Source organism: Pipistrellus kuhlii, unplaced genomic scaffold (genome assembly GCF_014108245.1).
Source record: "Pipistrellus kuhlii isolate mPipKuh1 unplaced genomic scaffold, mPipKuh1.p scaffold_m20_p_9, whole genome shotgun sequence".
In the NCBI taxonomy this organism is placed as follows: domain Eukaryota; kingdom Metazoa; phylum Chordata; class Mammalia; order Chiroptera; family Vespertilionidae; genus Pipistrellus; species Pipistrellus kuhlii.
The window spans coordinates 11,137,692-11,153,054 of NW_023425595.1; the positions used below are offsets into that span (position 1 = coordinate 11,137,692).

Here is a 15,363-nt window from a genome sequence, read left to right on the forward strand (position 1 = left end):
CTTTTCCTCCACAACTAATTAAAGTCTTAGAGCTGATGTTTCCTTTTATTTTTTTTTATTGATTATGGTATCATATAATTGTCCTCATCCCCCCATTCCCATCCCAAACCCCTCCCTACATATGCTCCCACCCCCCTGTTATCCATGGCCACTGGCTAGGCCCATATGCATGCACACAAGTCCTTTGGTTGATCTCTTTCCCTTACCCCCACCCTCTCCTACTTTCCCTCTGAGGTTTGAGAGTCTGATCGCTGCTTCTTTTTCTCTGGGTCTGTTTTTGTTCATCAGTTTATGTTGTTCATTATTTCCTCTAAAAGTGTGAGATCATGTGATCCAAGAAATACCCTTGTAAGAACCTAAACTGTGACAAGCCATAATGGTTATGCTGAGAGGCAAATGACCTTTTTTTTTTTTTTTAAATAGAAAAAAACACTCTCTGCCCCACCTACATACAGAATTATTTTTTATGTTTTTTAATACTCACTCAAGGATATTTTCCCCTTATTTTTTTTTTGAGAGAGAAAGAAAGAGAGAGAGAGAGAGAGAGAGAGAGAGAGAGAGAGAGAGAGAGAGAGGGAGAGAGAGGGAGAGACAGAGAGAAATAGGTATGTGAGAGAAACACATTGATTGGTTGCCTTCTACACAAACCCCAACCAGGGAGGAGCCTTCAACTAAAGCACATGTGTCAAACACAAGGCCCGAGGGCCAAATCCGTCCCTCCAGGCCTTGCAATGTGGCCCGCACCGCGCTGTCATCACTGCACTCCGCTGCGTTTCCATCACAATGACAGTTTATGACTGTTCAGTAAACCATTCGGCCCGCGATTTAGGCTGGATTTTAGATTTTGGCCCCTTCTCTGATTGTGTTCGACACCCCTAAACTAAAGTAACTCCCTTTGACCAGAATCGAGCCCGAGACCCTTCAGTCTGCAGGCGGGTGCTGTATCCATTGAGCCAAACCACCTAGAGACAGAATTTTTTTTTTTTTTTAAATGAGATTCAAAATAGAAAGATAGGAAATTATTTCATTTCATCAGTTCTTATGATTTTTCATCATCACATGTTGTTTGAGCTTGAATTTATGACTCAGATGACTATTTATTTGTAGGCTTTGAGAGCCCCTGTCCAATGAATCATTCTGTGACCCAGCAGTGGGGAGCAAATTTGAGAAGCTCAAATGTCTTGTTTTGACTTTGGAGATGCATGTAAAAAAACAACTCTAATCCTGAAGGGCATTTCAAAAGAGAAATCTTGCCACCACTAATGAACCCTCTCTTCTCCTCAGGGCCTGTCAGTAAAATGGTGGAATCACCGACACTTCCAACATCACATAAAACCAAACATTTACCCAAAAGACCCAGATATTGATGTGGGTCCACTTTTCCTGGTTGGAGATTTGCAACCTCTCAAGGTACGTTTAGAAGTCCTCGCCAGCATAAGTTCCTAGACTAGAAGTTTCTAGACGTGGTTTCTAGAAGTTCCTAGAAGAGGTTCTTAGATAGGCCTATTGCCTTGTTTTGGAAAGATCAAGCTAGAGCTTCCAAATTCACACATGACAGGAGAACATCTCTCTTTTTAAGTTCAGGATATAGATTTTGAATAACTGAACCTGGGATTGTAAAATTGAGAGATGTGGAGTGCATGGCTCTATGTCCTTAAAAGCTATTCAGTACAACCTCCTAGTGTAAGAAATATAACTCATATCACCCTTTTTGAGCAATCCTAATGACAAGCAGCTACCTGCCCACTTCCTGTCACTAGCTTTCAGGCAACATATGCTAAAATTAGGCAATAAAACTAGGTGAAGTGAGGTCAGCAATGACTCTCCAAGAATATGGAGACATTCACTCAGAGAAACAGATCAATACATTCAATAAGCAATAAAGCACAAACATCTAAATCTCTAATTATTTCAACTAATTCTAGCTCAAACAATGCTATTCTTTTTAGTTCATGTTTATTTTGGTACATTTACACATGAACCACAGCCCAAATGTTTTTTAAAACACTTAGAGACACCCCCCCACACACACCTCTAATTTATATTTCTTAAAATATAGAAAAAGGAAAGGAAAAGTCTACTACAGGATTTCTCAATTGTTGATTTTTTTCAAATCTCAATTTAATGTCATCATGTAAAGGACAATCAACAACTTTCTTAGAAGTCTTCATTCAATAGAGGAGGTCTAAGGACATAGATCCTGGGAGTTGAGTCCTTAGAAAGAATCTGCTATCTTCTCCTAGGACTTTTCTGAAGTTTTATAAAAATAAGAATCTAGCTTTGTCAGTTGCTGCCTGGGCCTTGTAGTACCCTCTTTTTGTAGAATTAGGAAACAAATTCTCTTGCTTATATTTTGAAAAACAAAATTCATGGCTATGATTGTGAATCAGTTGCTTTTGACCATGGCTCCACAAACAAATTGGACCTCTCTAATGTCTGTGAATTCCATACTCATCACTAAAATTGTGACATTTGACTTATCATTATCCCCCCTGACAAAGAGTGATTTGTATCACTGAAGTTCATGAAGCAGCTTGACCTTCTTCAGAAGGGGCTTCTCTTGAGCTTTACAAATTATCAGGGCCACCTCTCCAAGTTTGACAGTTGCTCTTGGGATATATCCCTAGAATCTTAGGGATCTATATAACATAGTTTCAAAGCTACTGCACAAAACATTAATTAAAATTATTTATATTGATACTAAAAAATTCAGTTGTTTCACATCAAAAATAGTTCTGATCAGTCTAGAATATTTGCTTTCTCACATTTTATTGTCAATATTTCTATCACGTTCTTCAAACATTCATTTCAATAAGCATTAATTAAATCTTCTATGCTCCAATTCCTATGCACCTGCAAGATTTAGCAACCAGCCTTTCTTCTATGTTTGCTAACTTCCAACCATTCTTCATGTATTTCCTTTTTCATTTTCCCACCACTTAAGTATTTGGAAGTTTGAGAGTAACTGCAAATAGCTATTATTATCTCATCACCATGATATTTCTTTTTATTTATAATAATACGAGAAGGATCAGACTTACTCTCTAAATAAGAGAAGAAATCTATATGTAGGTGGGAAAGTATTAAAAGAATGAGAAAAGCAAGAGTCAAACCTTTCCCATAACTGAGTGAATATACAGATAAAATATACAGTGGGATGTGAATTGCCATTCATTCATTCAATTAAACATTTATTGAGTGCCTGCTAATTATTGGAGATATAACCAATAATCTTATTTCTCCTCATGAAGATATTTTCTATCTTCATGCACTGAGAACAAATTAAATGAATGAAGGAACCCCCTAGAAAATAAATCAAATTTCCAGTACTGATATATATAATATCACTGTGCTTTACAAATAGTAAATTACAGCATGAGATCCATAATCAGAACACAAATGAGAAAAGATGGAACAGATAGAAGAGGCCAAGCCTATCTTTTATCACATGACCATTCAATAGATACCTATTGAATGAATGTAGATAGAGACTGAGCTTCAAGCAGAATTGTAAACACTATTATTAAAGAAGAGAGAAAAACTCATTAGCCCTGTCCAGTTTGACTCAGTGGGTAGAGCATAGGCCTGTGGACTAAAAGGTCCCAGGTTTGATTTCGGTCAAGGGCATGTACCTTAGTTAGGGAGGTATGTATCTAGTGGGAGGTATGCAGGAGGTAGCTGATCGATGTTTCTAATGCTCTATCTTTCTCTCTTCCTCTCTGTAAAAAATCAATAAAATATAAAAAAGATTTTTAAAAATTCATCAGAAATGTGCCTTTTCAATCACCACTCCACAGAAGGACCAAAAAATCTCAAAATGGCTTCTATGCCAATTAAAAAGAATTTAAATGATCACAATCCACATACAGTAGTCAAATGGAATAAACCATCTATACAAGAATCGCTCATATTTAATTAAGGCAAAAAGATACCACAATATTTCCCCGCACTCCACTTTTGCTTCTTTTAATGCCTTAAGTTCAGCAACCAATGAACTCAGATAGCTCTATCCATAGAGATTTTAGACACAAACACACAGATGTCCTCGAGTGTAAAGGCCAGAAATATTATCTCTTATTTAAGTTTTATTCTCTCTCCATTCAGTATGGCAAGAAGAAAATCAAATATATTGACTATGAAAAGCAGCACCTTTACTTCTACATGGGTGAGTCTCCTTGAAGTCAAATTCCTTATCATTCCATTTCCATGAATCAAGCAGTAGTCAAGCCAGAAGACATGACTGGAATGCTCTCACAAAGAGACCAGCCAATGTTATCTTATAACTGAGAGAAGCAGAATGCCTTCTTTCAGACTAACAGGGGGTGGAAAACTGAAAAAGGAAAAATGGAGAAGCAAATAGGAATCTTTAATAGGCATTTCATCACTCTGGATATTGTGTAGGGAAGGAAATGCTCTGAGAACGATGAAAGATAGGATGCCAAATCAAGGAATCTTGAATCTAGGGCTCTAATTGTGGAAAGACTAAACACCTACAAGAAGAAAAGCATAGTGGCATTTGGGTAGGAAGGGAAGAAAAATAGGAAAAGAATGCCTAAGCATTGACAGTATGATGTCAGAAAAAGTAGAGACCCGGGAACAAAAGCCACTTATATAGCTTCTATGTGAAAGAAAGCTGGCTGTTTCCATGGCTTACATAGGGTTGTAGAAGATAGATGATAGATAGGTGCTAGATGATAGGTAGATATACAGATAAATAGTAGATAGATGATAGATGATAGATAGATGATTGATAGATAGATAGATAGATAGATAGATAGATAGATAGATAGATAGAAATATGGGATGTGGGTCCATGCTTAAAAGAAAATAGGGTAGCGCTGAACAGTGTTCTCAGTGGTTGGAGCATTGGCCTGGGCACCTAAGAGTCTTGGGTTCAATTCCTAGTCAGGGGCAAGTACCTGGGTTACAAGTTCAATCCCTACCCTCATTCAAGGCATTTGTGGGAGGCAACCAATGAATGTGTCTCTTTAACATCAATGTTTCTCTCTTTCCTCTCTGTGTCTCCCCCTTCCTTCCACTCTCTCTAAAAAAAAACAATGGGAAGCATTTCCTCACTCCTTGGGTGAGAATTACAAAGAAAACAGGTTAGCTAAATAATGCTGATACTAATAAAGATCATCAGAAGCCAAATGCTTTGATCCTAACCAAAATCAACACCATAAAAAGGTTTCTTGGAATCCCAAAATGTTCATCTAAAATATTTGGGAAATAAACCAAAATCAGGGAAGGATACAAACATTTTCTGTAGATCAGGGTTCTTAACCAGAAGCAATGTTGCTCTTAGTGGGACATTTGACAATTTTTACAGGCATTTTTGGTTATCACAGCAGAAGGGGAGAGATAGCACTGGATCTGGGAGGTACAAGCCAGGGATGCTATTAAACATCCCACAATACATAGGACAGCCCCTAACAACAAAGAGTTATTTGGCCCAAAATTCCAATAGGGCCAAAGCTAAGAAGCTCTGTTGCAGATTATCTGATTTTCCCAAATATTTGCTGCCTGTGGTCATGTGTAACATTGACCTGTGGTCATGTGTAACATTCCACTGTTGCCCCTTCCACTGCTGGAATCCTGCAGCTTATCCTATAGTAATCACCTGCTCTTTCTCTTGCACGACCAAAAAGAAGGAAAAGGACATAGGTGCCCTATTTTGAAAGGTAGCTAACCTCCAACCTAGCTAGATGTGTGTTCACATAAGAATTTATTTTCTGAATTATTCCCATCTTTCATGCAGCAATACGCCCTTAGTTTATGAAAAATGAATGAATGCTGTGATGAATGAATCACTGCAGAATCTCCCCTCCCAAACCACACTGCCCACAGTGGCTATTTCATTGTGTCCTTTCCCTTCAAATGCCAACTTAGCATCTCAGGTACAAATGAACCATACTAAAACTGTCAAAGGGAAACAGAGCAAGATACTTGTTAGAGATGGCAAGACATATTTTACTCAAGCTATTGCAGTAAGGGAGTGGGCTTCAATGTAAACTGAACTCAACTCTGCTAGAACAAAAAGTGGGGCACTTTTAAAACATGGGGGCATGCTAATAGATATTACTGAAAGACACAGAGGGGATGAGAAATTGGTCAATGTGATTAGGCCGTCTGTGTCTGCTACTGGTGCTTATGGAAGTTAGGCTCCTACCCTCCCACAGCAACTGGGAGACAGGGTCCTAACCTTCTTCGTGATTATATTTCAAGCGGATGATTCTCAAATCCCGAAGGAAGCCATTTCTGGGTCACTGAAGATAAATCTCAGTGGGACAGAGAAAGCATTTACAATTGTAAGATTTCTAACATAAATGCTCTAAGAAAGGCATCCCAGGGATGTGGCCCTGAGCTGTTAGAAACCATGCTAGTATTTGTTCAAGTTTCTTAATATGTGGAATGGATGAAATCATTTGTGCTGAGAGTTTGCAGGTGGGCACAAGCCTAGTTTGGAAGAGAACTCAGAGGACCTGACTCAAGTGTGGTCAAGGAGAGAGTCTGTCAAAACCCAAAGGTTCTCTATTAAACTTGTTTGTGCTCTGGCCTCACTGATCCTGAGGGAAAGGCAGCTAAATGATTCTTTAGCCAGTAAAGGAGTACAACTTCTCTACTTCTGCCTTCACATATTGTGACCAGGCCCTAACCTAAGGATTGTGAAAGATGGAAGGTTTCCATAGAACTTAAGATAACTTGAAAACTCACAGTAAAAGCTCTTTTAGGATGCCTCCAGCAAGAATGATTCAAATCTTGGGTGCTTCCATAGTGTTCTTGAGGAAGCTTGAACCAAATTCCTGGTTCAGCCTCATATAATCAAAAATCCCATTTTGGGGATCTCAAGCTTGCTGCCCTTCTCAGAGGCAACATTGCAGGTGGCATGTTAAGGAGATAGAGCCCTGTTGACTTGCACTGAGGACACATTCTACTCATTTATTCAACATGTTTTTTGTTATTGTTGTTGTTTTCAGTTGCGCTTCCCCTCCTCATGCCTGTATATTTCAACCTGCAATCTATGCAAGTGATGTACCTCAGAAGATATTGGAAGGTGAGTAACAACTCATTCTCTGAAGCTAAATCAAGTAGAAAATGGGAAAAGAAATTGCTTAGTCTCTTTCAGATAGAGCTTCTTTGAATAGTGAGACATAAGATTTAGCCAGTACATGAAGGAACCCTACCCCAATGAAGGAGAAGTGAGATTGTGTTCAGAGCATCTAATTTTCAACACTTTTCTTTGCAGGACATTGTCTGGGTCAGCAGTTTTTACATCCGATATTTCATCGCATTTGGTCCTTTCTACGGAATCTTCGGAACAATATTGCTCATATATTTGGTCAAGTAAGAAAGCAAGAATAACCACTTATTCCCTAGATAATTCTCTTATCTTCCTTATGTTAATCCATTTGTGGTTAGCATAAGATTATGGCACCTTGCCCTATTCTCTGTAACTGTGAAGAAAAAAACAGTTGAAATATTTGAGTAAGAAGTGCTCCTTAAAAAAAAAAAATATTGACCCAATCTTCTTTTTGTTCCCACTTGCTTAATTTCCAATTAACTATTTCACCTGACCCCAAAATCTTTTAAAATTGGACATCATAATCCTTCCAAAGATAATGGAAAAGAATAAATTTTTAAAACTTATTTTATGACTAGGAATTTTCCCAAAACCAAAATGACTTCTCATTGAATAGCACTCTTCAAATTCCCCCCTCATTATTTTACTTTATTATTCCAAGTCCTACATAATAATAAAGATAATAATATCTACTCTGTATTAGGCACTTTGCTAAAGGCTTAATAGGCATTCTCTTACTTGCTGAAATCCTCACATGATCCTGTATTGTAGATAGTACCATCTTATTTTCTTCTAAGGAAGCTGGAGCTCAGAGAGATTAAATCACTTGCCCAAGACTACGGCGTTTGTAAGGTCCAATGGCAATACCAAACCAAAACTTGAACCCAGCTCTATCTGATGACAAAGCCCAGGCCCTGTATGCCCTTAAGTTACGTTTGTTTGTTTGTTTGTTTTTTTATCCTTGCACCAATGCTACAGCAAACTTTGGGGCACTGCTTCTGCACATTAGGCAGTGAGGTAGATCTTGTGACCAAAAATATCTAGTGTGTCCTTTCTAGATTTAAAGAGAAAAATAAATGGCCACTATTTTACAGGAACCTTGGAGTCACTTTTACTTCCTCCAATACTCAGCCAACTCTGTCAGCAATTTTGTAAACTCAGTGATTGGGACTGTATCACCTCAAGGAGTCATCAATTCCTCCTTTTATTCTCCAAAAGGTTTCTTGAAAGTCCCTGGATTGCATGTGTTACGCAGATGAGCCACATACCAATGAAAATGAGCAGAGAGGAGAACAGAGACTGGCTCAGTACTCAGGTAGTAAACTTCATTAAGTTCCTGGGAGAGGATCCTTTAAAGCATAATGATTTAGAGTCTGGTTACCTCCAATAATATAAATTCATTCTTATCCAATCCTTGCCAGAAACCAAGCACTGTCAACTACTGTGCATCTAACTACATGAGATAGGTGCTGTGATTACTCCCACATTGCAAATGATAAAATTGAGGAATGGAGAACTTGAGTAACTTGCATAAGATCACATAGTTAATAGGTGGTACAAACAGCTTTTAAACACAGGCAGTTTGATTTCAGGGCCTTTGCTCTAAACCAAGGGTCAGTGAACTATAGTTCAAGGGCCAAATCTGACCCACTTTCTATTTCTATAAAAAAAAATTATCTTAGAACACGACCATGTTCATACATTTTTTATATTATCTATGAATGCTTTCATGCTACAGCAGAATTAAGTAGTTCTGACAGAGAATTAAAATATCTGCAGTTTGATACTTTATAGAAAAGATTTCTGACCACGTGACACAGCCTTTAAATTACAGAATAAATTTAACACCCAAAAGGACACTGGAATGCACCTCATTTCTTTGTATAAGTAGAGAGACTCAGTAAGGAAACACGACATGCTCTCCAAGCATCTGGGAATGATTCAGAGTTTTAACCAGCGCAAAATAACCCTATCTCCTCGGCCTTCCACCTGCTGAGCAACAATTGAATGGAGAACCCAATCATAATTCTACTTCCTTCTCCAAACTCACTTCCAAGTTCAGTGGACCTACCATAAGGCATCAAGTAGTGGTTCTCATATTTTTTTGTTACAGAACCACTTGACATTCTTAAAAGTCACTGGGAACCTGAAAGAGCTTATGTTTATAGCGGTTATAAATATTCATGGATATTTACTATAGTTAAAATTAAAACACTTTCAAACATCTATGAATTTATTATTAATTCACTATTAAGTAATATAAGAATCAAAGCAACACATCAGAGTGATGGTACCATCCTATATTAGTAGCTTCTGAGAAAATCTACTGTACAAGCACAAGAGAATGAGAATGAAAAGAAGAAAAAAAAAGTCTTAGAAGTATTACAAAAATCATTTTGACCTTGCAGATTCCCTGAAAAATATCCTAGGGAACCCCGAGATTTTTTGAAGAATGCTTTGAGAAATGCTGACATAGAACAACTACAAAAATAATATTCAAAATGTCAACTGGAATTAAACTTTAGAAAGGTATTAATAAAATAACATTCACAAAGAATCTTAATCTTTGCAGTCTGAAGAAGCCTACAAACTCCACATGATGATACTTTTCAATGTATAAAATAAAATACATTAGATTACAAAGGAAAATATTTACACTGAATGTACTTCTATGCACAGAACCCTTGGTTAAAATCCTTGAATGCTTTATTCCCCATTAAGAAGCCCTTTGGTTCCATTCTATGGAAATGGATTCTAACCCCTACAATCTCTACCAAACTCCTCTATTCTCACTTTTATCTGCCAAGGTCCTCATTGGTGACGCCTTAGTCTTTTGTATCCAAGAGCTGATGGTGACTTAGCTCCCTCAGATTCTATGCACTTTTTCATATCTATTGCCTTATATATATTTCTTAGCAAAATGTCTTATTTATGTTTTAAATTATAAGCTATTTATTTACCTGGTACCACCTATATCTTTTATTCCTCATAGTTTCTTACACAAAAGAGGTAATCAATGAGCACTTATTGAATGATTGCCTGGGAGAAAGGGGAATTAAACATTTTCTCTGTTTGACATTTGACCTTATTTCTATCTAATGTAAACTATTTCTTGCAGGTCTTGGCCACCTGTAATGTTGAACAGTCCTTTTTCAATGACTGGTTCACTGGGCACCTGAACTTCCAAATCGAGCACCAGTGAGTAATAGAAACAACCCATGAACAGGGGAGGGGCTCTGACTTATAATAGCCCCCATACAGTCCAGAGCAGAGCCATAGAGTTGGGATCTCAGAGGGAAAAAATGAACCATAATTGCTATCTTTCTACTAATATTGAGAGTAAAGAAGAAGAAAAAGAAAAGGAGGTACAAGAATAGTGAGTAAATAGAGTGAAATCTTAGAAACTAACAGTGATTTGGTTTCCAGATTACCCATGGATTTAGAAATTGATGTTTTCTTTGCATTCGGTTTGTTGGAAAAACCCAAGAAAAATCATGACACCTGAGTAAACAAGTTGTGTTGAAAAGTAATTGTAATTTAATTTAAATACCTGTAATGTAATTTAAATATCTGTATCTGTATCTTTAGAGCTGAGGTTACAAAATAATCAACAATGAAATCCAGTCTCTGCTGCAATTTCCAAATGGCATCTGGAAATACATTACCAGGGTCAATTAGGCAAACATGCCCTAAAGAAAGAGTAAATGATAATCCTTTGAGTTAATCTCCCCAGAATATTCTGGGGAGAGACTTTCTTTCTTTCTTTTTAAATATATTTTACTGATTTTTTACAGAGAGGAAGGGAGAGAGATAGAGAGTTAGAAACATCGATGAGAGAGAAACATCCATCAGCTGCCTCCTGCACCACCCCTATTGGGGATGTGCTCACAACCAAGGTACATGCCCTTGACTAGAATCGAACCTGGGACCTTTTAGTCCTCAGGCTGATGCTCTATCCACTGAGCCAAACCAGTTTCAGCAGAGACTTCCCACAATCTCTTTATTGAAGCCATTTCTATGACAGTGAAGGAAGAGATCTTATACCTATTCATAGGATTTTTTTTATCCTTTCCTTCATGTTAGTTCTTTAAAATGCCACCAAAACAAGACATAACTATTATTTATATTTTACCAAAGAGGAGATAAAAACCCAATAAAGTCAGCTGGCTGATTAGTAAAAGCCTTGGATGAAAGCCCATCTTTCCTCACTCTTATTCCTATCTAAGAACTTTTCCCCATATGCCTTTACTAGAACTTACCTATCCATCCTGCAGGAGTTAGATGTATAGAGAGACAGATAGACAGAGATGGAAGGTGAATATCTCCAGCTATCTAGATAATTTAGAATGATTTTTTTTACATTCATACTTTAATTTGAGCTGCCAACTATAAACATTTTTTATGGTGCTAATATTTATTTTCTTAGCTCCTCCCAAACATTGCCAACTACAGGGCTCACAGAAGGTTAAGAGATAAGATAAGAGTGTTTGGTAAGAGTTTTTTTTAACTTCCTAAAGCAATATTATGCAAAGTCAAGGTTGGGTCTGCATTGCTGACATAATTTTATTTAGTAATGAGGAAAGAAACCTCTTTCCACATGCTCTGTAGGTCTGAGTTTTATATCTCCTGTTTCTATTTCCCTAGTCTGTTTCCCACTATGCCCCGCCATAATTATCAGAAGGTGGCACCTCTGGTGAGGTCCCTATGTGCCAAACATGGATTGCAGTATGTGAATAAGCCCATACTGAAAGCATTTGGAGATATTGTCAGGTAATAACAGAGTCTCCTCAACTCAACCCTCATTTTTCTTCAGGTCCCCAGACTATTCACTGGGTTGTGATTCATTCACCCAAGAACCATTTATTAAGGGGCTCCTGTATGCCAGGCATGGACATGAATAGCATCAACTGCAGACCTGATAATAATAATAATAATAATAATAATTATTATTATTATTATTATTATTTTACCATGTACCTTCTGCCTTCTAGGTACTTAGTGGAAATGCCTTTCTACAAAAGTTTAAGCTTTTTTTTGCGGGGGGGGGGGGGGGGGAAGGGCATGCGACAGGGGATAGAGGAATACTTTAAACAATAAAAAATTAGAAATTTTTTTTTTAAAGTTTAAGCTTCTTAAAACCAGGGCTGTGTATTATTTGCCTTTGTGTCCCCTAGAGAGGCTTTGCATGCTTGACAGCTTAAGTGGTGGGAGGGACTCTCAAAGATTCTGGTCCTTAGATTTAAAAAAAAAAAAAAAATGCCGAAGCCGGTTTGGCTCAGTGGTAGAGCGTCGGTCTGCAGACTGAAAGGTCCCAGGTTCGATTCCGGTCAAGGGCATGTACCTTGGTTGCCGGCACATCCCCAGTACAGGGTGTGCAAGAGGCAGCTGGTCGATGTTTCTCTCTCATCGATGTTTCTAACTCTCTATCTCTCTCCCTTTCTCTCTGTTAAAAATCAATAAAATAGATTAAAAAAAAAAAAAAAAGATTCTGGTCCAGGGTTGCAAACAAAGATACTTGCAGGGTCCAGCAGGACACAAATGTGTGAATTGGACAGGGATGACTGATCCCCTATAAACTGATCCCATGGGTAACTGACCAAGAATAGCAAGCCCTGGGGGAACTGAAAATTCATACCCATCCTGAAGCATTCAGTTCCCTAAGCATTGTGCTGATGAGACTAACAGCCAGAGATCTGGGTTTAATAACTTTCTTTAAGGATTGGGGGGTGGAGGGGACAAGCAAACAAAACCACAACAGTATCTTGAAAGAAGCCAACAAGGCCAGTCCTATTCTGATCTGATCCCTGCCTAGTGCTCCAGTGTTAGACTCTATCCCTCTCCTCCTTCTCTGCCCTCCAGTTACCTGGCCCCCTTATCTGTTACATAACCCCCTGCCCTTGCCATTTCACTTCCGTTGTCACTTTTTCTTCTGCCTAAAATGTTCTTCCAACATGCCCTTGTCGATTTTCAAGGCTCATCTCAAATGCCTTTTTCTCCTCAGCCTATGATTCATTCACATGCTCTTGCAGCACCTGGCTCTCTTTACTCGTGACTTGTGTCATAATCATGACTAAATAACATATTGGGTAATAAATTCTCTAATTTCCACTAGACCAGAAACCACCTGGATAGGACCCACCTTTCTCTTATGCACTGTTGCATCCCCAGAGCCTAGAAAAGTATCTTTCATATTATTAAATAAGATGGGTAGATGTATATTGGATGGATTGTTATACAGTTGCATGCTTTATCTTGTAGAATCTCAAAAGAGTTTAAAAAAAAAACTAGAGAAAAGGGTAGGTGATGGTTTGGGATACAGAAGAGAGTAAATGAAAGAATAATCTCTTCCATAAAAGGTGACCTCATCTGCTAAAAATTCAGTGTATTTGACTCCCCCCACTGGGCAACAGAAAAAAATATTTTTCACATATAACTGAAAATGACAACATGGCCTGAACCAAGTGAAAGAGCATATGTTTGTTCCACGGAGTATCAGCTTTTATCTTAGAGTCTCACCTCCTGATAATCTTATTCACTCCTCCCACAGGTCCTTGAAGAAATCCGCAGCCCTCTGGATGGATGCATACTACGAAACATGATGCAGGTGCCATCCTTGATGTGCACGCAATTGCATCTCTCAAGGAGGCTGGTGAATGTGTAAGAACTTCCCACTTTACCTGTCAGTGCCATTGGCATACCGGATTGTGCCAGGAGTGTGAACTCCAAGGATACATGATAACTCTTTCTCTGAAGGTTTCCTCTGAAAATAAGAAGCAGAGAAAACACAAGATGGCTTTTACCAGAGTGTCAAATGGGAAATGAAGTCCAATGTTATTATTTTTTCCAAAAGATCTTTAACTTAGTCCTACCAACAGGCCTTACTCAAATCATTGCAGTCGCTGGGCGTTAAGTATAGGAGCCAGGTAAAAGTCTCACTGACAATGTGGACATAAACAGAAGAGGGTCAAGGAGAGACTTCACATAGAGTACTTTTTGAAAAACAGGGCAATTGCTCTATGAAGAGAATCGTACATTTAAGAAGTTCCTGGTGAAGCACAATTTTTTTGCTTATTTCTTTTTTAAACACTTGAACTTCTTTTTCTTTAAATGTTGAGTATAATTAACATTAAAATCTCTAAATATTTAAATACTCATTTCAAATTTCCATTATTGTACTGCACATGTGTAACTGGTATATATTTGTTTCCAAGTTATAACATTTCTTAAAAGTGCTTCCTACATTTAGTCCCAACAGCAACTGGTAAAGTAAGAATAGACTCTAACTGATTATAAGATTTGTTTGCCTAATCCCTACCAGCCAAACAGAACTGCCAAACCTTATTACTACTGCAAGAGAGGGATATGTTTTCTATAAACTAGACCACAGGCTAGTTTATAGAAAAATGTAAGGCATTTTTCATTGGTTACATAATATCCTGCTGAAGCATGTCTTAGGACGTGAGAGTTTCAATATAGAAGGATGAGTCAACACTCTCAGTAGCCAGTATAATGATGTTTAATATGTCTGTGCTTTTGCTCATCTATTCCCAGAGGGAGGGGCAGTTTACACATGATCTGTCAGCAAGGGGGAAAAAAAACAAATGGCATGACCTCCATCCTCAGCATCAGGGGTTTATCTGTTGTCTGACATTCTACCAGGAAGCATTTCATCTCCTTCTTCCAAACTCTACAAAATATTGGGGGGGGGGGGGTTATTTGTTTATTTTTTTCTTAATTTAATCCCTGGGTTGTGAAGCAAAGACCCTGTGGCAGGAAAGAAAAAAAAAATAAGTGTGGAGACTTGAAAGAAACCACTGGGGTTGAAGCAGAGAGAGCAGGGGCCACAGAGAAGCAATGAAGGAACATACATTAAAACACTCACATGTCCTAAGGCTAATCCATGCATGCCAAAGCTAAGACATGAGAATGGGTTGTCTGTGAGGAATGAACATTTAAATACTAATAATATTCCATTGGGAAGTTGGGTAGGGAATGAAAAGGGAGAAAAGTTTTGTTAACTTCATAATTCTTCATAATATAAGCGCTGGGTGGATCTGATAAGAGCCAAAAATCCTCCGGCCGGTGCGTCTACAGAAGATTACTTCTGCCTGAAATCAGGGTTGCAAGTGGGAGTGGAACACAGTGGTTTCTTTTTCTATCCAACTCCCAGAGATGTTCAAGCATTGATTTGTTCTCCTAGTCACTGGAAATAGCAACCAGACCTCTCCCTGGACATACTTAACTACCTCAAAACACTCCTTCCTCAAGGTGGAAATAGCCCA

At 38.2% G+C, this 15,363-nt stretch overlaps 1 protein-coding gene across 8 annotated transcripts in view; it reads left to right on the forward strand.

Annotated features, from left to right (window-relative positions):
- LOC118712604 (fatty acid desaturase 2-like protein FADS2B) overlaps positions 1-14,854 on the forward strand; it is a 31,946-nt gene extending 17,092 nt beyond the window's left edge. For 3 of the 8 annotated variants that reach the window (XM_036426523.2, XM_036426524.2, XM_036426522.2), the window contains 8 exons: positions 1,285-1,410; positions 4,105-4,165; positions 6,978-7,054; positions 7,247-7,344; positions 8,300-8,396; positions 10,200-10,279; positions 11,726-11,851; positions 13,629-14,854. In XM_036426523.2, the coding sequence (XP_036282416.1) occupies positions 1,285-1,410; positions 4,105-4,165; positions 6,978-7,054; positions 7,247-7,344; positions 8,300-8,396; positions 10,200-10,279; positions 11,726-11,851; positions 13,629-13,680 (717 nt within the window). In that variant the 3' untranslated portion in view covers positions 13,681-14,854. Of the gene's footprint in view, positions 1-1,284; positions 1,411-4,104; positions 4,166-6,977; positions 7,055-7,246; positions 7,345-8,299; positions 8,397-9,489; positions 9,575-10,199; positions 10,280-11,725; positions 11,852-13,628 lie in introns of those variants that run through there. The other 5 variants (XM_036426525.2, XM_045577596.1, XM_036426527.2 and 2 more) reach the window with 5 other exon arrangements.
- The last annotated feature ends 509 nt before the right edge of the window (positions 14,855-15,363 follow it).